Consider the following 25,913-nt stretch of genomic DNA (forward strand, 5'->3'; position numbering starts at 1 on the left):
AGTTTGAGAACAGAAGCAAGGGACTTCCCAACCCACTGTTGAGTGCCAATTTCAATCAAAGTTAGCTTAAATAGTGTTCTGTTACAGCTTTTGTGTTAATTTGGCATCGTTATATTATATGTGGCTGCAATCATAATCTTGGCCAGAGGCTACTGTTAATTAAGAGGAGTTGTTGAGGAACCAAGAATAGCCCCCTCATTCCAAAACAAAAGTTCTTTCAACTCTCTCCTTAGAACTAGCCAATTTTTTGTTTGTATTGATGGGTGAAGCGGTGAAAATAGAGAAAAGCAAGAATCAGGAATTGCAGCAGCTGCTAATTTCAACCTAATCGATCACAAACTCTTTAAAATTCTCTCACTTCAGGAAATAGATGAAAGTAGAAAACGAAAAACAGAGAGGAGTTTGTCACGTTGCGCATTCAATCATAAACCACAGTTCATTGACAGATGCAACATAGAAAGTAAAAACCATAACATACATGCCAAGGAAAAGATCAAAACCGTCTTTGGATTTTGTAGCTCGACAAGGTAAAAAAAGACGTGCTCCAGCTTCAACAGCACAGCAGCAGAGCTGATAAATCACCGCGAGGGACGAAAGCAGAGAGCCTCCTTTTGCGATTAGAAAGATGGAACGTCAGTCAAGTAGAAGAATACTCGGAAAGCATCAATGCGTCTCCAAGATCGATTAGATGATTGATCGGTCTCGAGTAGTTTGATACAGGAAGAAGAGTACCGCATAGAATGTATCTAAACTTGTTTAAAGGATAAGCTCTTCGTCAATGTACACAATAGTAGTGGCTGTAGTGCTTCAAGATCCTTTCTGACTAGAGTGAACTAGAATCATGTTGAGACTTGAGAGTTATAGTGAACCACTTTTAGTGATATAGTGGTCCAGTGTTCATGTAGGGAACTCCTAAACCAGCTTTGGAATCACGAAGTTGTGTTCGAAACACGAAGCTATTAAAAGTGGCTAGTCATTTTGCCGCACTACATAGTTAGAGTATTTCACATATGCGTCGATGAATTAGTTACTGGGCCTAGTAAGCATACCCTAACACTTTGAAAAACAAAAGAGTTATGGTGATTTTATAGTCATGAGAGTTAGAACGTTTTGTGAGAAATCCAACCAAACTAGAAGACTCAGCTCTACGCCCGATGTTATTATAAGGTCAATAAACAAATACACATCAACTACAATAATTCATCATATCATATCATCAATTCTTATGGAATATCTTTCCATTTAGTGTACCCTATGGAAACCCTAACGGTCTTCAACTCATAAACCACTGTGTGAGACTTCGGCATAACTCATTGCTACGTAAAAACTTTCAATGACACCCAGAAAACGTCATAAAAAGGCTTCTATAATGTTAAAAATAACTCGGTAACCTGAATGTTTCACCAAAAAATACTATAAACTCATGACAAACTCTACTTTCTATTTCTAATATGAAAATAGAATTTGACCAACTTCAAAATTTTGAATATTACAAAGAGCCATATATTCTCTTCATCCATGTCGATCGACTGAACATGATTAATTGATCACCTGCTCCAGTACTGCTACCAGTCCCTGCTTCTAAGCTCATCAACAAAGCAAAAGCATAGATAGGGCCATAGATTATTATAATGACCTAGGTCGCAAGAAAACCCACATTCCAAGAAACTAGCTGCAGGGCGATGCAATCACGACGGGGAGAACCGTTGATTGAATAGTAGGCCGACGTTGGTGTCGGAGATGATGGACGCCTAGCTACTTCAAAAATAACAAGAGAAATGGAGAACTAGCTACGTGCCTTATTTGTTGTGTAAGGTTATCTTTTAGAAAAAGCAACCCGTAATACGTTATAGATAGACGTATAGTTTTTTTTCCCTCTTGTTACTCTTGCATGTTCATCTGTCCTGGTCTCGTGGAATCCTGTGATTGAACTGACATGGTAATAAGGTGTTTTTATTCTCTACGTTATAAACCTAAATTTCAGGTTTAGAAAAGGATAGCTTAGTTATCAGTTCTTTCTGAATCATGTGCTTCATTGACATTTGCAAGAGGTACTCTTCCATCCGGTTGTAGATGTCCCATTTTTAGGTGTTAAATTGAGGTAGTTTGTTATATATGGATAAATTTGTTATATTTATGATTTACACGTTTATTGTTTCTATCGGCTGTTAACATCATACGATTTATAATGCTTGATCGAAATCTTTAGATATCACGGTTAGACATACACTGTAATTATCGTTTAACATCAATTCAAGTCTTATTCAAGTGAATATATATCTTTAGTAAATCCCTAGTTAAACATGAAATTGTCCTCGGATTTCTACAAGTCATGAGAATAAGTCTGACTTTTTCAATATCCCATTTCCAACATTTTCATCAGTTCATACGTGTGCTTGACAAGTCAGCCTCTATAATGTGCAGCACACACATAAAACACGAGCCTTTGGCTAAAAACTTGCATTGTCACGAGGTCACAAGCACACTGGTTAAATTAGGCGCATGCTTACATTACCATAAACCACCATTTTCAAACTTTTAAATGTTAGCACATCATCGCACAAGATCAGAAGAGAAAAATTTAAACCCCTCTTTACATTGCAAATAAAATCTCTTCTCTATGAATCAATGTTCTAAAAGGCGCTAGGCGCTAGGCGGGTGAGGCGGGTGAAACCCGCAGCCTAGATTCTGGACAGCCTAGGCGAGGATTAAGCGGGGACTAGACGATTTATATTTTTTAAGATTTATTAATTAAAAATATATATTTTATGCAATTTAATATTTGAAAACGGTTAAATATGGATAAATTATTCAACATAAATCTAATCAGACCCATTTATAAAATAAATTATAGATAAAATTTAACATAACTTCCCGTAAAAGTGAGCAACAACAATTACATGACAAAAAAAAAAGTGAGCAACAACGTACAACAATAAATATATACACTTATAATTCTAATTTTAAACACACCATTAACTCTTATACTCTCATACTCCCCACAATATAACAATCTCACCACAAAAAGAAAACAAAATTAGCCGAAGAGCTTAGCAGCCTAGGCAAGTAAGACGGCGTCTATACGGGCTAGGCGGAGGTGGCCGCCTAATCGCCCATATCCTGACAAAAAGGTCTGGAAGAAAAGCGAGGCGGCTTGTTGCAGCCTAGAGCCTAGGCGGGACCTTTTAGAAGCTTGCTATTAATTGATGTTTCAATCCTCGGGTAGTCGATTATGGTGATCAAAACACAGTATACAGTGTATTACTTCTACGTTATTTAATTTGTAATCTTGCTAAAGCAAGCATTCTACATATACTGCTTGTAAGTTGTAACCATGGATAAGAGGACAGAGTTGTTTCAACTTTGTAACAGAGCGATTAGTTCACTAACGAAATTAACAATTCAAGTTTTAAGTCTTCAAGCAATTGCAATCAGCAAATGTTGCATGCCCCTTGCATATAATTGGTTGACTAGATTATAAAAATAGGGCCATGACAAGTCCCGTACAGTTTTGCCGTTTTGGGTTAAGCAGCCAAGGATGAACCATGCTTGTTTTTTTTTTTTTTTTCCTAATAACTACAGAAGCCTAGATTCTACAAGCATTAGTATACGATATATTCATTCCCTCCTATAAATACAATCCAATTCCACCACATTCTCCATAACGCATGCCAGCTTCTCAGTATATATCTTCAACTCAAAGTGAGCTCCCTCAAACGCCCCGGCCTCTGAGATAAGAGAAAAACACAGAGAGACATGGATTCCGGTGTGGTGGTCAGTAGCTCATCACCTCCGTCCCATGAGGGAATCAGAAAGGCACGGGCGGCGATAAGGCTGTTGTTAGTGTTGGTGGTGTTTGGAGGGTGTGTTCTGCTCTATGTCATGATGCCCACAAACACATATAAGCAAATTTGGCAGCCTCGAATCCGAGCCAAGACCAACTCAAGTACCTATTTTGGATCACAAGGTGTGTAAAACCTATTCTATCTGCATATATATGCTTTACTTTCCTATAGCTAGACCAATCCTGAGAATTGTGTATGTTTGTTCCTGCAGGTGCAAGTCTTCTGGTATTCACATTTCCCATTATGTTCATTGCTTTAATGGGTTGTGTATATCTCCATTTGGGAAAGAAGATGAATGATTATACAATTTCTTGGTGAATACATATAAACTCTTCTACCTTTGGTTCGACCTAGTTTTTGCCTAATTAATAGTGATTTAAAGACTTAATTGTAATGTTTATTTTGTTTGAATAATTTCAGCAGTGATGGCAAAACGAAACGTTTATCTGTGTGGAAACAGCCGATGCTGGTCAAAGGTCCTCTTGGGATTGTTTCTGGGATAGAGCTTACCTTCTTCATCATGTTCATTGCACTCCTAATCTGGTCTTTCTCGACGTACTTGACTAACGGTTTTCAGAAAATAACACCACAATCCGCGGCAAAGAGCCATGAAAAAGTGTAAGAGTCCATAACAAACTACAAAGTTGCTCCAGTGATGAGTCTAAATCTTCTATTGTGTTTATCTTCTAATATTGATATTGTGCTCAAACTGTTATTGATTTTTATTAAAATATCCAGAATGCATAAATTTAAACCTTGAAATAACAACGTTTTAATCTAAAGCTAAAATTGACAACTTAATTTTGGTTCAAAATTTCATGTTTGGTGGTGTGGTTTTGGCAGATGGGAAGTTAAATTGGAGAGTGCATCACTGAGGCTAGGGCTTGTGGGTAATATATGCCTTGCACTTCTCTTCTTTCCGGTTGCTCGTGGCTCGTCAATTTTACCTCTATTTGGCCTCACCTCCGAAGCCAGCATCAAGTACCATATATGGCTAGGACATATAGCCATGGTGCTCTTCACAGCTCATGGAATTGGTTACATCATCTATTGGGCTGTTACAGATCAGATTTCTGAGGTGACTGATTAACTAATTTATTTTGAAATTTCATATATACCAATTAAAGAACTCATTCTATATACTCGTGCATATTGTTATTTTTTGGATTATGAGCTATTAAAAGTTATTAGAAGTTACGGTTCCATCTCACCCTTTTTGAAGACGAGAAGCTAGAGGAAAATAATTTCTGAAACTAAAGTTGTCGATCACATGACGAAACTGTATAGGTAGTTGTTATTTTTAGATTATGGGGTATTTGTTGCTTTTGGTTTCCGTCAATTTAAGTTGTCACTCGTCACCAAATTATATAGATTGCTTACTGTGAGGAAAAAACAAATTGTATATTGCTCTGGAAAAAAAAGAAGAAACCTAATATATACATATATATATCAAATGCTATTCATAAGTCATAAGCTTGTTAAAAAAAGAACAAAAAACCAAAACAAAATCCTTGAAACTAAAGAAGGGGGAAAAGCTTCATGAACTTCATGATATGTAAGTATCAAACATGATGACATGATCTATCATCCCTGATTCACTGTACGATTCCATCATCTAGTGCTAGTGTCGCCCACTGCTCAACTTCACAACTTGGGTGATTTCCCATTCCACTATGCCACTATGCATGGCACTCTCTCATTAGTATACAGAAGAACATAATCACTATAGTATGCCGAATGTATGTATTATGATGATTTAGTTATATTCTTTTTACCGTTTCTAATGTGTTGCATGTTTGTTTCAATGCAGATGATAAAATGGGCAAAAAATGACGTATCAAACATAGCTGGAGAGATAGCTTTGCTCTCTGGACTAGCAATGTGGGTGACTACAATCCCTCGCATCAGGCGCAAAATGTTTGAGCTTTTCTTCTACACACACTACCTTTACATCCTCTTCATGGTCTTCTACATCTTTCATGTTGGCGTATCCTATGCTGGCCTTATGCTCCCTGGCTTCTTCCTCTTCGTGGTTGATCGTTACCTACGATTCTTGCAATCCGGGAAAAGAGCACCTTTAGTTTCTGCCCGATTCTTGCCGGATGAATCTTTCGAACTCAACTTCGCCAAGAGTCCTGGTACGTACGTACGTACTTGTTAACATCTTTAAGTACTGTTTATGTTCTTATGATAAATTAATTTTTGTAATTATGTGTATTAGAATTTAGAACTTAGAAGTGATATAATGATTCATTACGAGTAGTTTATTTTGCTTCCTGTTTTTTATATTGGCAGCATTGAAATACAATCCAACAAGCGTCCTGTTCATAAATGTGCCCAGTATTTCCAAGCTGCAATGGCATCCTTTCACTGTTACTTCAAACAGTAATTTGGAGACAGATAAGATCAGTGTGGTCATCAAAGGTGAAGGAAGTTGGACCAGGAAGCTATACCAAGTCCTTTCATCGCCTTCTACAAGTGATCGGATTGAGGCTGCTGTTGAAGGACCTTATGGACCTGCTGCAACTCATTTTCTAAGGTTGGCAAGATAACAGAACATAGATGAAGTTCGATTTCTTTCATCAATATTACTGAGTTATACCTCAATTAGTATACTCAACTTTGAACAGTTCTGAGATACTCGTCATTTGATCCACACTATTCCTAACACTGACGTTTAATATCATTTTGCAGGCATGACAGCTTAGTGTTGGTGAGTGGAGGCAGTGGCATTACCCCTTTCATATCCATAATCCGGGAGCTAATTTTTATGTCCACAGCCTACCAATGCAAGCTTCCCAAAGTAACCTTAATCTGTGCATTCAAACACTCTTCGGACCTCACAATGCTAGACCTGATTCTACCAATGTCTAGCACCACACCATATGACATGTCCAATCTCCAGATACAAATTGAGGCATATGTGACAAGAGACACACAGCCGAAAGAAGACTCAATGAACCTAAGAGCCATATGGTTCAAACCCCTTGAAAATGATGAACCCGTTTCAGCCATTTTGGGTGCAAATCAATGGCTCTGGCTTGGCCTCATCATAGCATCATCCTTCATGATGTTCCTCATCTTAATTGGAATCATCACCCGATACTACATTTATCCGATCGATCATAATTCCAATAAGATTTTTTCATTTCCCTTAAGGGCTCTGTTAAATATGTTGGCTATATGTATTTCCATAGCTGCAACAGCTAGTGCAGTGGTGTTGTGGAACAAGAGGAGTAATGCGAAGGAGTTGAAGCAGGTTCAGCACATGGAAGCGTCATCACCAAGCAGGGGTTCCGAGGTTTATAATACAGAAAGAGAGTTGGAAAGCCTTCCTCAACAGTCTCTTCTCCAAGCAACAAATGTGCACTATGGTCAAAGACCAGACCTCAAGAGTATGTCATCTAGTAACACAACTCTTTCTGAAAGCAAGCCTCGTTTGATGCATTTGTCATTGATTTTGGTTGTTTCAAGCTAAGAATTTTGTTTCATTTTATTGCAGGGATTCTACTAGAGTGCAAAGGATCAAATATTGGGGTTCTAGCTAGTGGGCCGAAGAAAATGAGGCATGAGGTTGCAACCTTTTGTTCATCTGATTTGGCAGAAAATATGCATTTTGAGTCCATCAGCTTTAGCTGGTGATCGACTCGTCTATGAATGAGTTTGTAGATGAATTTGTGAGGTTTTTCTTTTGCACATGTTGTTCGTCTTTTCTTCTCCTTTAGGGGTGGTGTACTTAAACGACTGTGATCTCAATTGTATAACTGCTGTAAAACAATAAATCATAACTTTGTAAGTGGACATTTTCAGGTTCTTTTGAGTTTAAATTTCCCAGCTCCCTAACAAAATGCGGCACCGGGTTCTGATTGGATCAAAATTGATGAAAGTGCCTGTGTGTTTTTCTTGTAACTAGAAGTTTTGAAAATTAGTATTGCGTCATAGAAAATAATCAAAATATCATGCAAATGAATCAGTTCCCAACTCTTGCATTCTTGTAAAGAGAATATAAGCTTATGTACTATGTAACTAGAGTTCATCTCTTAATCAAACTCAAGGCACATAACAACAAAATTATACAAGGATGGAGCTACAAGATTGTTCCGGGATCAGGCAGTTCAGAGACATTATATTGATGGTGATCATGATGCCTATCGCACGCAAGTTCCGGCAATGGTGCTTCGAGCTGAAGAACCTTCATCACTTGCCCTGTTTTAGGCCTCTCTTTATTGCTTGGATGAGTGCACCATAAACCCACAATTAGCAAGCACTTCATTTCACTTGAATCAAACTTCATATCCAATTTCTCATCAGCACATCGAGAAGACTACCTGCAAGGTACGATTGCCAAACCCACTCGGAAAGTGGTACGTGATACTCTCCATCTTGGTAAGTCTGCCTTCCGCAAGAAATTTCCAAAGCCACACTCCAAAACTGAACATGTCCGACTCCTTGCTTGCTCTCCCTTGAAAGGCATATTCCGGGGCCATGTACCTGAAAGTCCCTGCAACCCCGGTTGTCCTAGTCCTCAAGTGAGGATCCATGAGTTTAGCAATCCCAAAATCACCGAGCTTCGTGTTGAAATCGTTATCCAATAGCACATTTGCTGATTTAATATCCCTATGAAGGATGCACTGCTCTGCATCTTCGTGTAGATAATGAAGGGCTGAGGCTAATCCCAAAGCTATCTTGTACCTGACATCCCATTGCAGTGTTGTTCTAGGGCCAAATAGATGAGCATCAAGGCTGCTATTAGGCATGTAAGCATAAACAAGTAAACACTCGCCTTGCTCATGGCACCATCCTATAAACATCACCAAGTTTTTATGTATCAAGCGGCTTATGATTTTCACTTCGTTGATGAAAACTTTCTCATAATGCTCAGAGTCGGCAAAGATTCTCTTCACAGCAACCGAGCAGCCTAGATCTTGTAGGACTCCTCTGTAAACTTGTCCTGACCCTCCATGGCCTAGCCTTCTGTCGTTTGCAAATCCTAAGGTAGCTGCAACTAGTTCTTGGTAAGAAAATCGTCTAGGAAAGGCTATTGTCTCAATATGCTTACTTACAGAGGGTACCACAACATTTTTCTGTCCTGTGATCTTTGCTATGCGCTTCTTTACTCCTAACCAATATAAGGCCACACCAAGCATTAAACTGAAGAAAGTAACTAGTCATGGCCGCTATCAAGAATATTGCTCGCTTATTTCCTTTCCTGCTTATATCATCAGAATTTAAATCTGAAGTGAACTCCCATGTAGATATAAACAAGTTTTCTGGGTAAAATCCAGTAGAAGCTGAGAAACCAATCGCAACCTTTGCGGGGAGGACCTCTCGTAAGTCGACTATGAAAGAAAGAGAGTTATCATACCTCGTAGCTTCGTTGTATGTCCAAAACACAGTCAGGTTGTAGTCGCTAGCATTGTAAGTTACTTGTGCAGATGTCACCTTTTTTGATCTCGTGACGTTAAAGTCCCAAAAATCAGTGACGACCGATGAAATACTATTTATATTGATCCCAACATGAGGTCGCATGGGATCCCAAAAGCCTGAGCGGGTATCAAACTCAACATGGACAATTCTGTTTTGGGACGCCTCTAACCGATTGGTGGAATTGAACAGTCCTAGATCACCAGCGGCTGAATTAGGAGGGATTGGATAGCCAAAAGGTGCAAGAAAAAAGGCAAATCCATCAGAGTAGTAGTTGTCGCCATTAGTGTCTATCATGAATGTGAAGTTGGTAGTGAAGTTTGACAGTGACCGAGTTGGAGTAGTAGAGTCCCAAAGGTGGAAAGGTTCTGAATAACTACACCGTGCTACACGATCCATTTCAAATTGCGGGTTGAATACAACATTTCCCGAGTTCATCGTGGCATCGCCTTCGTAGAGTATGTTCTCTGTACTAGGGTAGAACTGAGGTATTCTAAATGAAGTTGGATTAGCAGAGAGAGAAAGAAAGTCGATGAAAATGAAGAGACAAAAGGTTGCCTGCCTACAGCTGAGTTTAAGAAACATTGCGGATAGAAAATCTGTATTAAGCAAAGAAGCTAAGAAGACTGCATGTATATATATGGGATCTGATCAATTTTGACTTTTGAAGCAGGAAATCAAAAGAATACGAAACTATTCTTGGAATAACCTACAAGCTAGCAAGAATGATGCATATAGCCGGTGGCACAAGAATGATGCATAAATGGAAAACATGTCCCCAGTTGAATCAACAAGGAAATCACAAGAACTTTGTTGTGGATATGTCATATATGGTATGGCAGTAGTAACTAGTAGAATCTTGGACAGCCAATTTGGCTTCATTGCATTTTTAAGGTTATGGGTTTTCATCAATATATAATCCTCATAGCAACAATATTCTGTGTTGCTGAGTTGAAAAGGAATCCCGAGATGAAGTTCAGAAGTGGTGACCGGAAGGGCGCCCTATTGTGATTCCACGGTGGCGGCTGACCTCCCAATGCCGCCGCAGTCTTGGGCCGAGTTCAATGCATGGACCCTTTCAGATTTGGTCCAATTGCGGGCCTATCATGGGCCTCGAGGTACTTGGGCCTTTGATTTTACCCTAGGTCTTGTTGGTTTTGTTTATTTCTTTATTGTCTTTCTATCTTATTAAATTTCGTGTTTTACGAGCATTAAGTCCCTATGTTAGTTGTACAGGTGAGTTGGGCTATGCCTATGTGCGTGTACTTAAATCTATTCTAAGTAGGCAGCAAGAGTCTTACTTTGTCAATCGGTTGCTCCCGCCTATGGTATTGTGAAGTTGAGTGTCATCGAATCAAACTTTCAATGACAATATAGTTAGAAAACTGAAATATTGGACATCAGAAATTTAGAATATATAATCATGTTACAGACATTTCTAGAATGTCCAGTTGTAAAAGCAAATAAAGTCCCTGCTGTCATCACTGCTGCATTCATACTCATCATATTCACTTTACTGAATTTACTAACTACTCCCACAATCCCCAATATTTTAACTTTGGACTCTCGTTTGAAGAAAATGTTTCCAATAAGTAACTTCCTCACTTGGGTATTTAGCGCGGTTGTCACTCTTTAGCATGTTAACCTTAGTAAAGTTTTCTCCCTCGAAAGGTTTATCCTCATCGAGAGTTTTCTCCTCATCTAGAACTTCTTCCTACGTCAAAAGTTTTTTCCAAAGTTGGAAATTTCTTTACTTGTGTCCAAGATTTTTTCTACGTCGAGAGATTTTTCTTCGTGGGAGACTTTCTTTCGAAGTCTCTTCCTCGTTGAAGGTTTTTTACTCACTGACAGTCTCTTTTCTACGTCATCCTTGTTGATGGTTGTCTCTTGTCGATAGTACTTCACTCTCTGACAGTTTTAAATCGTCGACATTTTCTTCTTGTTGCCATTTGTTCTCCCGTCAAAATTTTTCGTTTTTGCAGACCCAATAGTCGGCTCTTACCTGTTAAGATATAAATTAACAATTGCCTATAAGTTTATAAGGGTTTAAGTCACTCCATTCATTATCAATTGGTTTTGGATGTGAACCCCAGACTACTTTATCATGGTATCAAAGCCTTTCTACAACAATACAAGTCATTTCTCTTTTTATTTTCTTGCTTTCTCCTTCAAGCTTTCATGGTATTAGAGCGGGTTACCTACGTTTATCTGTGAAGCCCAATAGTCACACGAACTCCACGTCACCTAAATAATTGTTCACGTGTTAGGCTTGAAAATTCGCCACACGTGCGGGGGCGTGTTAAGATATAAATCCCATATCGGAAATATGAGACATTGCTTATGAGTTTATAAGAGTTTGAGCTACTCTATTCATTGCCAATTGGTTTTAGATGTGAACCCCAAACTACTTTATCATTACCTCATTACCAACATTTTAATAACAAGAAAAAAAAACAAAAACAAAAATACATGAAGATCAACCATTAAGATTATGATGCCAAACCGCATATAACGAATCCTCAATGCGAATATTTAACATAAGCACCTCGCATAGAATTGCCCTCATATCCTCTCGAGATTGATAGATTACCAAACTGATAGTAATGCAAATGAATCAGTTCCCAACTCTTGCATTCTTGCAAAGAGGACATAAACTTATGTGTACTATGTAAGAGAGCGTTTTCAGCGCACCCGTCCATCTCAGCCGTCCATTTTGAAAAAATCAAAAGTCCGCGTCAAATGGACGGCGGAGATGGACGGGTGCGCCATCCATCTCTTAAGTAAACTCAAGGCAACATAACAACAAAATTATACAAGGACGGAGCTACAAGATTGTTCCGGGATCAGGTAGTACAGAGACATTATATTGATGATGATCATGATGCCTATTGCATGCAAGTTGAGGCAATGGTGCTTCGAGCTGAAGAACCTTCATAACTTGCCCTGCTTTAGGTCTCTCCTTGTTGCTTGGATGAGTGCACCATAATCCCACAATTAGCAAGCACTTCATTTCACTTGGATCAAACTTCATATCCAATCTCTCATCAGCTACATCGAGAAGACTTTCTGCAAGGTACGATTGCCAAACCCACTCGGAAAGTGGTACGTGATACTCTCCATCTTGGTAAGTCTGCCTTCCACAAGCAATTTCCAAAGCCACGACTCCAAAACTGAACATGTCCGACTCCTTGCTTGCTCTCCCTTGAAAAGCATATTCCGGGGCCATGTACCCAAACGTTCCTGCCACCCCGGTTGTCCTAGTCCTCAAGTGAGGATCCAAGAGTTTAGCAATCCCAAAATCACCGAGCTTCATGTTGAAATCGTTATCCAATAGTACATTTGCTGATTTAATATCCCTATGAAGGATGCACTGCTCTGCATCTTCGTGTAGATAATGAAGGGCTGAGGCTAATCCCAAAGCTATCTTGTACCTGATATCCCATTGCAGTGTTGTTCTGGGGCCAAACAGATGAGCATCAAGGCTGCTATTAGGCATGTAAGCATAAACAAGTAAGCACTCACCTTGCTCATGACACCATCCTATAAACATCACCAAGTTTTTATGTATCAAGCGGCTAATGATTTTCACTTCGTTGATGAAAACTTTCTCATAATGCTCAGAGTCGGCAAAGATTCTCTTCACAGCAACCGAGCAGCCTAGATCTTGTAGGACTCCTTTATAAACTTGTCCTGACCCTCCATGGCCTAGCCTTCTGTCATTTGCAAAGCCAAAGGTAGCCGCAACTAATTCTTTGTAAGAAAATCGTCTCGGAAAGGCTAGTGTCTCCAGATGCTTACTTACAGAGGGTACCACAACATTGTTCTGCCCTTTGATCTTTGCTATGCGCTTCTTTACCACTGACCAATATAAGGCCACACCAAGCATTAAAATGAAGAAAGTAACTACAGTCATGGCCGCTATCAAGAATATTGCACGCTTATTCCCTTTCCTGCTGCTATCATCAGAATCTAAATCTGAATTGAACTCCCATGTTGATATAATAAGATTTTCCGGGTATGTTCCGGTAGCAGCTGAGAAACCAATAGCAACCCTTTCGGGGAGAACATCTCGTAAGTCGATTTTGAAAGGAAGAGGATTTTCATACGTCGTAGCTTCATTGTACTTCCAAAACACAGTCAGCATGTAGGTGCTCGCATTGTAAGTTACTTGTGCAGATATCACCTTTCTTGATTTGTTGACGTTAAAATCCCAACTAGCATTTACGACTGATAAAAGACTATTTATATTGATGCCAACATGAGGTCCCTTTGGATCCCATTCGTTTGAGTAGGTATCAAACTCAACTAGGACAACTCTGTTTTGGGACGTATCTAATTGATTGGTGATGTTGAACAGTCCTAGATCTCCACCGGCTGAGTTCGGCGGGATTGGATAGCCGAAAGGTGCAAGGAAAAAGGCAAATCCATCGGTGAAGGGTTCTTCGCCATTAGTGTCCATCATGAATGTGAAGTTGGTAGTAAAGTTTGACAGTGACCGAGCTGGAGTTGTAGAGTCCCAAAGCTGGAAAGGTTTTGAATAAGTGCACCGCCCTACACGAAATATGTCAAATTGTGGGTTGAATTCAACATTTCCCGACTTGATCGTAGCATCGCCTTCGTACAGTATGTTCTCTGTACCAGGGGAGAAGTGAGGTATACTAAATGAAGTTGTGTGAGCAAAGAGAGTAAGAAATTTGATGAAAATGAAGAGACTAAAGATTGCCTGCCCACAGATGACTTTAAGAGACATTACGTATAGAGAAAACATCAGTAATAAGCAAAGAAGCTAAGAAGACTGCCTATATGTATATGAATATGATTCTGATAAGTTTTGAAGCAGTCAATCAAACCAATAAGAATCTAATATGGGAATAACCTACTAGCTTGCTAGCTAGCTAGCTAGAATGATGCATGGCCGCAGTTGAAAAGTTCTACGCATATGGCATAGATCGAAAACATCACAAAAACCCTAATTTAATCAACAAGGAAATCACAAGAATTTTAAGGATATGTCGTATAGGATATGGCAGTAGTAGCAGTTAGAATCTATGCCCACAAATTTGGAAATACTGTTTGGACCAAATTTTTTTTTTGGAAATACCGCATCTTTAAGGGTATGGAATTTCATCAATATTTAATTATGTTAGCAACTATCTCTGTTGCGGGGATGAAAAGGAATCAACAGACGTCGAGATTGATCGGCTTTTGTTTCTAGTTCGGGCTTATTCCCTGTTTCCATTTCCTTGATGGTTTTCTTTGAATCTTTCATTGAATAAACAACACTTGAGAGTTGAGATGAATGGGAATACAGTTGCACTAGCGAAGGAATGTCAAGGAGTTAAATCAGGTTCAGACAGTTCAGTACATGGAATCCTCATCACCAAGCAGGGGTTCAGAGGTTTATAATGCAGAAAGAGAGTTGGAAAGCCTTCCTCAACGGTCTCTTGTCCAAGCAACCAGTCCCTTATCTAATAACACAACTTTATGATTTTTTTTTTCTATTTTATTTCTTTTTTTGAAATAAAGAGATTGTGCGGCTGCTCTAAGAACATATGCACTCATAAGTGGAGGGTAATTGCTTATTTGCTGATTTAATTGGTATGACCAGTCTACTATTCATCCAAAATTGGTAATTGCCTCTGGCCTAGACAATACACCGATCAAAGACAATTTGTTTGCCAATCTACTATTCATATTTTAAAATTAATATTTTTTATATTATGAAATTTGAGTAAGAAAAACTAATATTGTCATTTAATTACAACTGTTAGATTGCAGATCCAATGGTTGTAATTCAATGGTACGGTAATGAGTGATAAAGAAACTAATCATTGGTAGTACCGTAGTAGGCCCACATGTATGTTAGGGTCAGCAATTGGTTAATCGGATGACCAATTTTCAGTCATCAAATTGGTAGTACTAGGTGGGGGCCATCAATTGGTCAAACAATTTGTTGTTGTTGTATTCATGTTTTTGTCCATGTTGGTCTATCAGTTATCCAATTAGACCATTGGTGGAACTACTCTAAACTCTTGATTAATAAAACCATTGAATACAAGTGTGGAAATAAAGCCTAAATCTCTTATTACAAATATCAGAAATAATATCAGAAATCTCTGCAATACACATGTACTCAACTAGGCATCAACTAATAAATAATACTGTTCTAATGACGACTCAATTTGCTTTCACTTAGCGGTGACGTATTGGAAAGATCACTATATATGTAACACGCGTACACATCTTAATGTCTAATTACACATCTTAATGTCTAATAATGCAGTTTTCCAACTATGTTGTCACTTAGATAATGCAGTTTTCACTTAGCGGTGACGTACTGGAAAGATCACTATATACGTAACACGCGTACACATCTTAATGTCTAATAATGCAGTTTTCCAATTATGTTGTCATTTAGATTCGCCCTACCACTAGACGACAACGACTATTTGAATAAGCCCGCTATCCCAGATTGGGCCCATATAAACCAAGCCCAACATGCCAAAATTTGGAGTGCATGTCTCTCATCCTCGGCCCAAGAACGAAGTCTGGTGACCCCTAGCCCTTGCTGCATCCCACCAATGTGGTTGGGTCTCAACCGCTAGCATGAGCCCATTTAGATCAGAGTCCGATTTCAGATCGCTGTTGTCGCCCAAGCCTCTCCTCCTTCTATCCATCACTTCCTGCCATGTAACCTAACACGCCCACTGCCACCACGACTTGACCACAACACCGCTCCAACTCCGATTTAGATCCCTTCTATGTCCCAATGCTGCCCACAACCATGACCCATCCATCCTTGAACCTGCAAGAGAAGACACATAAACACTCTCAACCTCAATCCCCAGGCCCGATAATAGCCAACTACACAGTCTTCCTGTCCGGTCACCCTCCTCATGCATCAGCACAACCAGATGTCGTCACCAACGTCGAGGCGCAACTAGACAGTACTAAACGAAGGTGACATAGTGCTCTACTGCTTTATGTTTTGAAGCGTGTTCCTTTTTTAATGATCCTTAACTCTATAATTTCTAATAAACCAGACACATTACATGTTTAATAATGATGCGCTTGTCATTAATTTTGGCTAGTCCAGAGCTAAAACTCTTGTTTGATTTTACGAAAAAACTTGCATGATCATGGTTGACCAAGTTTAATGAGGAGAGGCCAAATGACCTGTTAAATATATTAATAATAATATCATTGCCCCACCCTCATGTTGTGTCATTTAATCTACATAGTAGCTAACACTGGCCTCTCCACATTGGGCTTGATCAGCTCAATTTGAGCTGTCATGGTGAGCCAAGTTCTTTCTTTGATTTTACGAAGATTCTTGTATGCACCAAGGTTTACTTGAATCGAATGTTAAAATTTAATCTTAGCTATTCATTTGATCTAGACACTAACATTAATACTAACACCGTTAACAAGATAGAAAAAAAAAAAAAAAGGAGTTAAACTTTGTCAAAAAGAACTAATCAAATTAAACAAGGTATATAAGTTTTTTATTTCCAAATCTCCATCCATAATTTCCCTTTTATACTTGGTTACTTCCATTGTTTTGCAAACCTAGAAGTATAGTAGTTTGTACACAATGGAAGTAACTGGAAGCAATGAAGGTTGGGGGAGGAAGCAGATTTGGGTACGGTGTGTATAAAAGTAAGAACCAAGGGTTTTGCTGGTTCATATTCAACCTTCAAAATCTGGGTTTGGTTCTTATTCAACTTCCAGAATCTAGGTTTTCCATTTGAAATTTTTTCACAATCTTGTTTCGATTCTTCTTCATAATTTTAACATCCAAAAGATTCACCATTCACCAACATCCCATAAGGGCCAACAAATCTCACTTGTTTGTCCATCTACATCCACCAAATCCAAAACTAGCTTCCCAAGAACGGATTTGGTGTTCTTCATAAATGAATCATGATCTTAGCAACCTCGATGACGTCATTGAGCTTGATGTTTCCGCTGTGCTTGATGTCCTGGGCTTCCGCCTTGATGACGACAACAGCGGCCGAGCGGATGACGAAGACCTTAACCTCCTTGGTGATGTCTTCTCCGGTCTTGGGTGCGAGGGAACTGGCAGTGCTGACCCGCCTCCGGTGATGCCGACGTAAACTTTGACGACCTGGGAGGAGTCGAACTTGGGAGGCATGGCTGGAGAAGCTAGTTTTGGGGAAGATGGAGAGAGGCAGATAAAATCGTTGTTTCTTGGGCTTTTACTACTGTTGAATTTTTTTTTTATAACTAACGGACGTTTGCCAATCGAGGGTGGTTCAAGTGCACCATGGTGTATTGAATCCGCTCCGTTGATTTTATTGAAGAGATTTTATTCTAGTGCAAAGGCATAGTAGTATCGAGATTCTAGCTACTGGACCGATGAAAATGTGGCATGAGTTTGCAACCATTTAATTTTTTTTATTAATAAACGAAACTTTTATAGATACATGAAGCCAAGTACTTGAAGAATGAACGTTACAAGAAACCAATCACGGTCTGAAATCAAGCCCCTATGAAGTAACAACCTCCCAAACTCTAGAGCCGAGTGAACATGGATGACCGTAAAATGAAGTCGCTCACCCTGTTAGGAAATCCGGGTCACCCTCCGAATTCCCTAGCCCAAGACTGAAACCGAATGAAGACAATAACCAGAAACAATGTAACACGAACACACGATATTTAACGAGGGTTTAGTCAAAACAGTTGACCTATGTCCTCGGGTGATGATGATGGATCCACTAAACAAGAAGAATATTACAACTGAAGAACAATTCGGTTCTACAAATTGTAAAATAGCAAAAAGCTTAAACTAACAATGTTGCAAAGAATAGTTATTGAGAAGCGCGACTGATAATTCAATACGGACTGTCGTACAGTTATGACTACATGTACAATCTCGGCCATCGGCCCAGTACATGATTTCGGTCACATGTGTTTTTTCTCATTTTAACTTCAAGCTCACAGCCTCATACATGCTTCTAGCCACTTTGTACTATATCACCCACCAGCCCTGTACATGCTTTCAGCGATATGTGTTATTTTGACTAGGGGTGGATTTGGTACGGGTACTGGTTTTTTTTGTCAATACCGCTCAGGACCAGTCTCGTAATATTACAGAGCCATTCTCGAGTATCATCTTCAACAAATAGCACGTGATTGTCCTCGTCGAGAAGAGAAACCATTTTCGTATCATAAGACAACTTTCCTCCTCGAGGGACCATCCCATGCGAGGCACCTGCAACTCTCTTTGGAAAACCGTTTATACAAACCAAAAGGAAACTTTCTACTCGAGGATCTGGTACCTAGATTTAATTGGTTGTATTGGCGTTACTATCAAAGAAAATTAAGTGTTCATCATACATCAGCAAGGCTTGAGATGAATACTAAAGAACTAGTGCGACTTTTATTGCAGCAACAATTGTCGGCCGCACTTCTCACAATCATACTTCTCGTGCCCCCTTGTCTTATCGACAGGGCAATATCAACATGTCTCACCATCGACATCAGTAGTTTTTTTCTAATTCGTGAGAGTGTAGTTGGCTCTCAATGTCGTGAAAGAGTCGGGATTGATAGTAATGCAAATGAATCACAGTTCCCAACTCTTGCATTCTTGCAAAGAGGATATAAGCTTCTGTACTGTGTAACTAAAGTTCATCTCTTAAACTCAAGGCAATAAAACAACAAAATTAGACAAGGATGGAGCTACAAGATTGTTCCGGGATCAGATAGTACAAAGTCTTTATATTGATGATCATGGTACCTATTGCGTGCAAGTTGCGGCAATGGTGCTTCAAGCTGAAGAACCTTCATCACTTGCCCTGTTTTAGGCCTCTCTTTGTTGCATGGGTGAGTGCACCATAATCCCACAATTAGCAAGCACTTCATTTCACTTGGATCAAACTCCATACCTAATCTCTCATCAGATACATCGAGAAGATTTCCTGCAAGGTACGATTGCCAAACCCACTCGGAAATTGGCACGTGATATTCTCCATCATGGTAAGTTTGCCTTCCGCAACCAATTTCTAAAGCCACAACTCCAAAACTGAACATGTCCGACTCCTTGCTTGCTCTCCCTTGAAAGGCATATTCCGGGGCCATGTACCCGAAAGTCCCTGCCACCCCGGTTGTCCTAGTCCTCAAGTGAGGATCCAAGAGTTTAGCAATCCCAAAATCACCGAGCTTAGTGTTGAAATCGTTGTCCAATAGTACATTTGCTGATTTAATATCCCTATGAAGGACGCACTGCTCTGCATCTTCGTGTAGATAATGAAGGGCTGAGGCCAACCCCAAAGCTATCCTGTACCTGATATCCCATTGCAGTGTTGTTCTGGAGCCAAATAGATGAGCGTCAAGGCTGCTATTAGGCATGTAAGCATAAACAAGTAAACACTCGCCTTGCTCATGGCACCATCCTATAAACATCACCAAGTTTTTATGTATCAAGCGGCTTATGATTTTCACTTCATTGATGAAAACTTTCTCATAATGCTCAGAGTCGGCAAAGATTCTCTTCACAGCAACTGAGCAGTCAAGATCTTGTAGGACTCCTCGATACACTTGTCCTGACCCTCCATGGCCTAGCCTTCTGTCATTTGCAAAGCCCGATGTTGCCGCAACTAATTCTTCGTAAGAAAATCGTCTTGGAAATGCTAGTGTCTCGAGATGCTTACTTACAGAGGGTACAAGAACATTTATCTGTCCTTTGATCTTCGCAATGCGCTTCTTCACTGCAGTCTGATATATGGCCACACCAAGCAATAAAATGAAGAAAGTAACTGCAGTCATGGCCGCTATCAAGAATATTGCACGCTTATTCCCTTTCCTGCTTATATCATCAGGATCTATATCTGAATTGAACTCCCATTTTGATAAAATAATGTTTTCCGTGACGTTACCAGTAGCAGCTGAGAAACCAATCACAACCTTTTCAGGGAGATAATCTCGTAAGTCGATTTTGTAAGAAAGAGAATTGTCATACCTCGTAGCTTCGTTGTACGTCCAAAACACAGTCAGCATGTAGTTGCTTGCATTGTAAGTTACTTGTGCATATATCATCACTCTTGATCTCGTGAGGTTAAAATCCCAACTAGCACTGACACCCGATGCAATACTATTTATATTGATCCCGACATGAGGTCCGTTAGGATCCCAAGCGTTTGAGTACGTATCAAACTCAACAAGGACAACTCTGTTTTGGTACTTGTCGAATAGATTGGTGGTGTTGAACAGTCCCAGACAACCTCCGGCTGAGTTAGGCGGGATTGGATAGCCAAAAGGTGCAAGGAAAAAGGCAAACCCATCAGCATAGTCGTTTTGGTGATTAGTGTCAATCATGAATGTGAAGTTGGTAGTGAAGTTTGACAGCGACCGAGCTGGTGTAGTAGAGTCCCAAAGGTGGAAAGGTTTTGAATAAGCACACCGCCCTACATGAAACATGTAGAATTGCCGGTTAAATTCAACATTTCCCGCGTTCATCGTGGCATCGCCTTCGTAGAGTATGTTTTGTGTATCAGAGTAGAAGTGAGGTATACTAAATGAAGTTGGATTAGCAAAGAGAGAAAGAAAGTTGATGAAAATGAAGAGACTAAAGGTTGCCTGCCTACAGCTGACACTAAGAGACATTGCGCATAGAAAAAATATCTGTAATAAGCAAAGAAGCTAAGAAGTATATATTATCAGTTTTGAAGCAGGTATCAAACGAATAAGAATTCATTCTAGGAATAAACTTCTAGCTAGCTAGAATGATGCGTAGCTGGTAGCATAGATGAACAACATGTCCTAGTTGAATCAACAATGAAAAAACAAGAATTCGCTGTGAATATGTCATATAGGGTATGGCAGTATTAGAATCTTCTTTTTGGCTGAAGAAATACTAGAATCTTGGACAACCAATTTGGCATTATATTGCATTTTTAGGGTTGAATTTCATCAATAGAAAATCGTGGCCTCGATCTTCGCAACAATGTAATTGTTGTGGAGTTGAATAGGAAGTTAGGATCTTCGCAACAATGTAATTGTTGTGGAGTTGAATAGGAACTTCTGGTGGGGGTATTCAGACGTCAAGACCAAGGTCCACTGGAAAAAGTGGGAGGATCTGAGCAAGAGTAAGTTTGATGGTGGTTTGGGCTTCAAGGAGTTGCAGTCTTTCAACCTCGCCCTCCTCGCAAAGCAGTGCTGGAGATTGATTAATAAGCCTGATTCTCTATGGGGGAGGATTCTAAAGGCTAGATACTTTAACCACTCTTCCTTCTTGAAAGCTAAGAAAGGCTCCAGGCCTTCTTGGATCTGGAACAGTTTGCTAGCTGGCAGAGATTCCATCAGTAATCACTCGAGGTGGCAGGTTCGTAATGGGAAAAGTATTGATGTCTGGACTGATAGATGGGTTCCAAATAATTCCGGGGGGCTTATTATCCCAATTGACTCCTCAAATCGCTTTACTCCTCTCTTGGTTGCCGATGTTATTGATGCTTCAGGGAATTGGAATATTACTCACTTGGAACCGTTTTTGAATGGTGATGATGCCAAGGCCATCAAATCTATTCCAATTGGCAGTGAGAATGACAGAGATGCTCTCATTTGGCCTTTTTCTAAGAGTGGTGTCTATTCAGCAAAAAGTGGCTACAGAAGGATTGTCAAGGAGCAGGGGGTAAGGGGTCTTCTAAACCTTCATCGTCGCACATGATAGATGCAAAGCTGTGGAAGGTGGTGTGGAGGCCAACCATGCTGCCAAAAATTTCCAATTTCTTGTGGCGTGCGTTATCAAATGCTCTTTCTACCAACTGGAATATTTTCAGAAGAAAAATTATTCCAGACCCTTTGTGTGCTATTTGTGGTGAGCATCCGGAAACTACGGAGCATTGCCTACTTCTATGCCCTTGGACTAGCGCTGTATGGTTTGGGAGCTCTTTGGGATACATCCCAGAGAAGGCCTCTATCACAAGCTTGGATGCTTGGCTTCTAGCAGTTTCTGGCAATTCTGGTAAGCTGTCTCATCACAATGAGGAGTTTTTCAGTTTGTGTGTTTTCATTTGTGGGAGATTTGGAAGCAAAGATGTGTTGCAGTAATGAAGAGGGTCTCCCCTAACCCTGTTACTACTATAGAGAACATTCACAGAAGCTTTAAAAAGTGGTCTGGAGCTCAGTCTGATTATGACACTCCCCCATATGAGCCTCGGAGACCTACTGCAAGCAAATTGTGGCATCCTCCCCCTCCAAATGTGGTAAAAGTTAACATTGATGCAGCTTGAAAGATGAGTAAACAACACAGTGGGATTGGTCTAGTGGTGCGTAACCATAGGGGTTGTTCTATTGCTGGTGCAAGTCTCTTGTGCTCCCATAATTCTGTTGTTGAGGCCGAGGCTGACTCGGTGGTTAAAGGTCTTCAAATTGCAAGGTTTCTGAATTTGAAAAATGTTATCATTGAGGGTGATTGCCAGGAGGTCATTAGGTCTCTCTCTTCCCCAACTTTCACTCCCAATTGGAAAATTCTACCTATTCTCAATAGAGTGAAGTTTCTGTTGCTTGCCTTTGATGAGGTGTTATGGAACTGGGTTCCCCGTGAAGCTAACCGGGTTGCTGACGTAGCGGCGAAGCTTGCCATGGTGAGGTTGTGCTCTTCGGACTGGGCTAATACGCCTCTAACCTCCCTCCTTCATATTCTTAGGAGCGATGGCCCCCCTGACTGAGACTTGCTGTTGATTACAACAGCTCTTGCTCTTTTATCTACTTTTGTCTTTCTTTGCTTTTTGTCTGTAGTGGTTTGTAGCAGTGTTTAGTTTCCCTCTTACTCTTTCAGCTTTGTTAGCTTTCTTTTTGTTGTGTTTTGCTCGACCTTTGAGGTCTATTCCAATGAAGTTCTATTCTTGAACCAAAAAAAAAAAGAAAGGAGTTAGGAACCCAGAGACGGTATTGTAAGACGGTATTGAAATTAACAATATGCACAACTTTTAGTCTCACTTTTAAAACAAGGCCGCCCAGCGTCTGGGCATTTCAATTTTCATGTCTGTTGTCCGTCTCAGTATCGTCTCAGCGGTCTAGACGTTTCAATGATTATTATTTTTAAGTTGAAAATTTGAATATATTAGATGCAATTTTATTACTCTTTAGGTCTTTTTTTTGTGTGGTGCTATTAACATATTTTTTTTTATATTAACACATTCTAACTATGATGAAAACCGATCACAAAACAAATTCAAGTGACAAACTTGTAAATAAAACTAAATATGTAGGCAATAAAATAGATAAGGTGTGTTAATAGCGAAAATTGATGTGTTAATAGCATTACCTTTTTTTTGTAAACGGGACAACGACTAACTCATCGTCTTAACCCGAAAATTTATTAAAATAACATCAAAATACACAAGATTCAAGAGACCAACCAAACCGGACTCAAGGAGGGAACTAATACAATAGTACAAAAAAGATAAAGGCTAAGCAAGTACCAACTATTACAGGGATAAAATAAAAACACACTATGTGTAAGCGCCATAACACTGTGCATAATAAATACTCTTGCTCGAAATGCTTTAAAGATGGTTTAGTCTATGTTTGTTATGAATCAAGGCCCACATGGCTCCATGAAGTTATTGTTGCTCAAAGTAGAAGCTTGTTCTGGGTTTCTTTTCAGAGAAGCCTACTGATGTAATTCATATTGACGTTTGACAGTTTGTTTCAATAAAGTATTTTTCAATAAAAAAAACACACACACACTGAATCTATCTTAAGTTCTAAACACACTGAACTATTTATTACTCTGAGGTCCATGTATATGTAAGTTACAGAAATACAAGTTATAAAGAATAAATTTGAATTTTTTTTAAAAAATACAAATCCGCATAGAAAGTGACAAGAAGCCTGCCTAGTCGTCTTGGTGCTCTAAGTCTGTCATCTACGTTAGTTACGCAATTTTTTTTTTTGGCAAAAGAAATTATGTTTTATCAAATAAAAGAGACACAATCATCAAGAAATTAACCATAACTCATTTTAACAAATGTAACAAAAGATGCATTGACATTAATAAACAATAATAATGGTTGGAATCGAATCAATCAAACTCCACTAAAGGATCAGACGCATTGTATGTGTCTGATTGCGTGCAGGATATCTTGGACTCAATCGACATTGTTTTTCCTTAGATTCATTTTGTTGAGATTTTGGGAAAGAATGGAGAAGATTAACATATAAAATTGTGTCACCATCGTCAAACCAGGTTTCATAATTGACCTTAGATTGAGCATAAATTGTATTACCAAGAGGTTCTTCATTTTTTAGATCACCTTAGCAAAGTTTCTGAACAAGTTTTTGAACCTTGGTCTCACCCAAATCTTCATCTAGAGAGAACACGCCTCATGTGCCTGAGAGCGAGAGAGAGAGAGAGAAACCAAGTTCGTGTGCTTACTCTCCAAGCCTAACACAATCAGCGGTCCAGTTGTTGCGTATCGGTTTGAAAGAAGACAAGCAACTTAGGCCTAGTTTGGTACATCTTTGCTTTTGAAAAAAAAAATCAGCTTTTAACTAAACTTCTAGATTTTATTGTGTTTGTTAAACTAAAGAAAATCAGTGTTTTTTTTTATTTAAATTATATGTCAGTGGAAGGAAATTCTAAAATCTGTTGATTTTATTGTGGTTGCTTTTAAAAGCTGTTGTCAATAAAAAGACAGAAAAATAAGATTTTATGTCCTGACAACAATTTTAAAAGTAACAATTATTAAACAAAAAATTGTTTTAATTCACAGCTGATTATATTCACAGTACAGTAGAAATTTTTTTTTTATAAAAAGTCACAACAATCTCAAACTAGGCCTTAGTCTCCATTGTGCTTGGGCTGGTTAATATTCTAGTCTCCATTGTGCTTGAGAGTTAGGGCCAGTTTGGCATTGCGCTTTGAGGAAAAAAAAAATGTGTATATAATTTTTTTCGACTCCCAACGCGTTTGGTAACTCGGCAAGAATTACGTTTTTATAAAACTTGTGGTCAGTGACCGCGAAATTGAGAAGCAGCTCCCTGTTTTTTCATATTCACGTTCTCTAAATGCGAAAATGGAATCGGTGCAAGTTAATAGCTTCTCATCTATGCCTAGAATACCCATGGTCAATTCTCGGTGCTGGACTAAACTTGCATCACCGAAACCCTGGACATCATCGCCTACAATCCCAAGATCGCTATTCTCTTCCACAACCTCATATACACAATTTGCTTCCGAATCAGACTCACCCCTCGCGACTTGGAGGATAAGGGAGGCGATGAGGAGAGAGAGAGGAGAAAACCCTAATCGGCATGGTTGCCATAGCTAGAGCTTCAAAGAGGGTCAGGTTGGTCTGGGATTAGTGGACAAGACGAAGACTCAGGTTTCTGGGCAAAATTCAAAAGGACGATCCTCTTTGGTCAAAAGGTTTTTGGATAAAGATGAAGAGAATTAATCTCAAAGTTCATTTTGGTCATTTACAATAGTCATATAATTTAAAATGTGGAAAATGCCCAAATGCACAAAAATAGGGTTTTCATAGCCCAATTGAATGAAAAACGTTTTACTTAGCCCATTCCAATGTTTCTTAATAAAAATACATTTTTACCTCTAATTTTATTATCTATCTCCTCTCTTCACCTCTCATTCTCATCTGCTCTCTCTCTCTCTCTCTCTCT

At 39.3% G+C, this 25,913-nt stretch overlaps 5 protein-coding genes and 1 pseudogene across 5 annotated transcripts; 3 read left to right on the forward strand and 3 right to left on the reverse strand.

The window, feature by feature from the left end:
* The first annotated feature begins 3,756 nt into the window (after positions 1 to 3,756).
* On the forward strand, positions 3,757 to 7,487 carry LOC101309010 (ferric reduction oxidase 2-like). The gene is made up of 8 exons (XM_004308301.1): positions 3,757 to 3,967; positions 4,057 to 4,159; positions 4,269 to 4,463; positions 4,689 to 4,923; positions 5,656 to 5,983; positions 6,141 to 6,384; positions 6,540 to 7,240; positions 7,348 to 7,487. The coding sequence occupies exons 1-8, from the start codon at positions 3,757 to 3,759 to the stop codon at positions 7,485 to 7,487; spliced, it is 2,157 nt and encodes a 718-aa protein (XP_004308349.1).
* A 445-nt stretch (positions 7,488 to 7,932) lies between these two features.
* Positions 7,933 to 9,854, reverse strand: LOC101309298 (annotated as a pseudogene).
* Positions 9,855 to 12,093: 2,239 nt separating this feature from the next.
* On the reverse strand, positions 12,094 to 14,019 carry LOC101309591 (L-type lectin-domain containing receptor kinase IX.1-like). The gene has a single exon (XM_004308302.1). It carries the CDS (start codon positions 14,017 to 14,019, stop codon positions 12,094 to 12,096), a length of 1,926 nt encoding a protein of 641 aa, XP_004308350.1.
* Positions 14,020 to 18,971: 4,952 nt separating this feature from the next.
* LOC101309882 (L-type lectin-domain containing receptor kinase IX.1-like) lies at positions 18,972 to 20,606 on the reverse strand. Its single transcript, XM_004308303.1, has one exon. It carries the CDS (start codon positions 20,604 to 20,606, stop codon positions 18,972 to 18,974), a length of 1,635 nt encoding a protein of 544 aa, XP_004308351.1.
* A 1,344-nt stretch (positions 20,607 to 21,950) lies between these two features.
* On the forward strand, positions 21,951 to 22,519 carry LOC101310171. The gene is made up of 2 exons (XM_004308304.1): positions 21,951 to 22,251; positions 22,335 to 22,519. The coding sequence occupies exons 1-2, from the start codon at positions 21,951 to 21,953 to the stop codon at positions 22,517 to 22,519; spliced, it is 486 nt and encodes a 161-aa protein (XP_004308352.1).
* Positions 22,520 to 22,522: 3 nt separating this feature from the next.
* On the forward strand, positions 22,523 to 22,957 carry LOC101310469. The gene has a single exon (XM_004308305.1). The coding sequence runs from the start codon at positions 22,523 to 22,525 to the stop codon at positions 22,955 to 22,957; it is 435 nt and encodes a 144-aa protein (XP_004308353.1).
* The last annotated feature ends 2,956 nt before the right edge of the window (positions 22,958 to 25,913 follow it).

Source organism: Fragaria vesca, linkage group LG7 (genome assembly GCF_000184155.1).
Source record: "Fragaria vesca subsp. vesca linkage group LG7, FraVesHawaii_1.0, whole genome shotgun sequence".
Classification (NCBI taxonomy): Eukaryota; Viridiplantae; Streptophyta; class Magnoliopsida; order Rosales; family Rosaceae; genus Fragaria; species Fragaria vesca.

Excerpts from the sequence above, each read along its gene's own strand:
- LOC101309591 (XM_004308302.1), bottom strand. The coding sequence starts at position 14,019 with ATGTCTCTTAAAGTCATCTGTGGGCAGGCAATCTTTAGTCTCTTCATT.
- LOC101309010 (XM_004308301.1), top strand. The coding sequence starts at position 3,757 with ATGGATTCCGGTGTGGTGGTCAGTAGCTCATCACCTCCGTCCCATGAG. Across the intron at positions 5,984-6,140 it reads CAACTTCGCCAAGAGTCCTG|CATTGAAATACAATCCAACA; the intron begins GTACGTACGTAC and ends TTATATTGGCAG. Across the intron at positions 6,385-6,539 it reads GCTGCAACTCATTTTCTAAG|GCATGACAGCTTAGTGTTGG; the intron begins GTTGGCAAGATA and ends ATCATTTTGCAG.
- LOC101310171 (XM_004308304.1), top strand. The coding sequence starts at position 21,951 with ATGATAGATGCAAAGCTGTGGAAGGTGGTGTGGAGGCCAACCATGCTG. Across the intron at positions 22,252-22,334 it reads AGCAGTTTCTGGCAATTCTG|TAATGAAGAGGGTCTCCCCT; the intron begins GTAAGCTGTCTC and ends GATGTGTTGCAG.
- LOC101310469 (XM_004308305.1), top strand. The coding sequence starts at position 22,523 with ATGAGTAAACAACACAGTGGGATTGGTCTAGTGGTGCGTAACCATAGG.
- LOC101309882 (XM_004308303.1), bottom strand. The coding sequence starts at position 20,606 with ATGATTGACACTAATCACCAAAACGACTATGCTGATGGGTTTGCCTTT.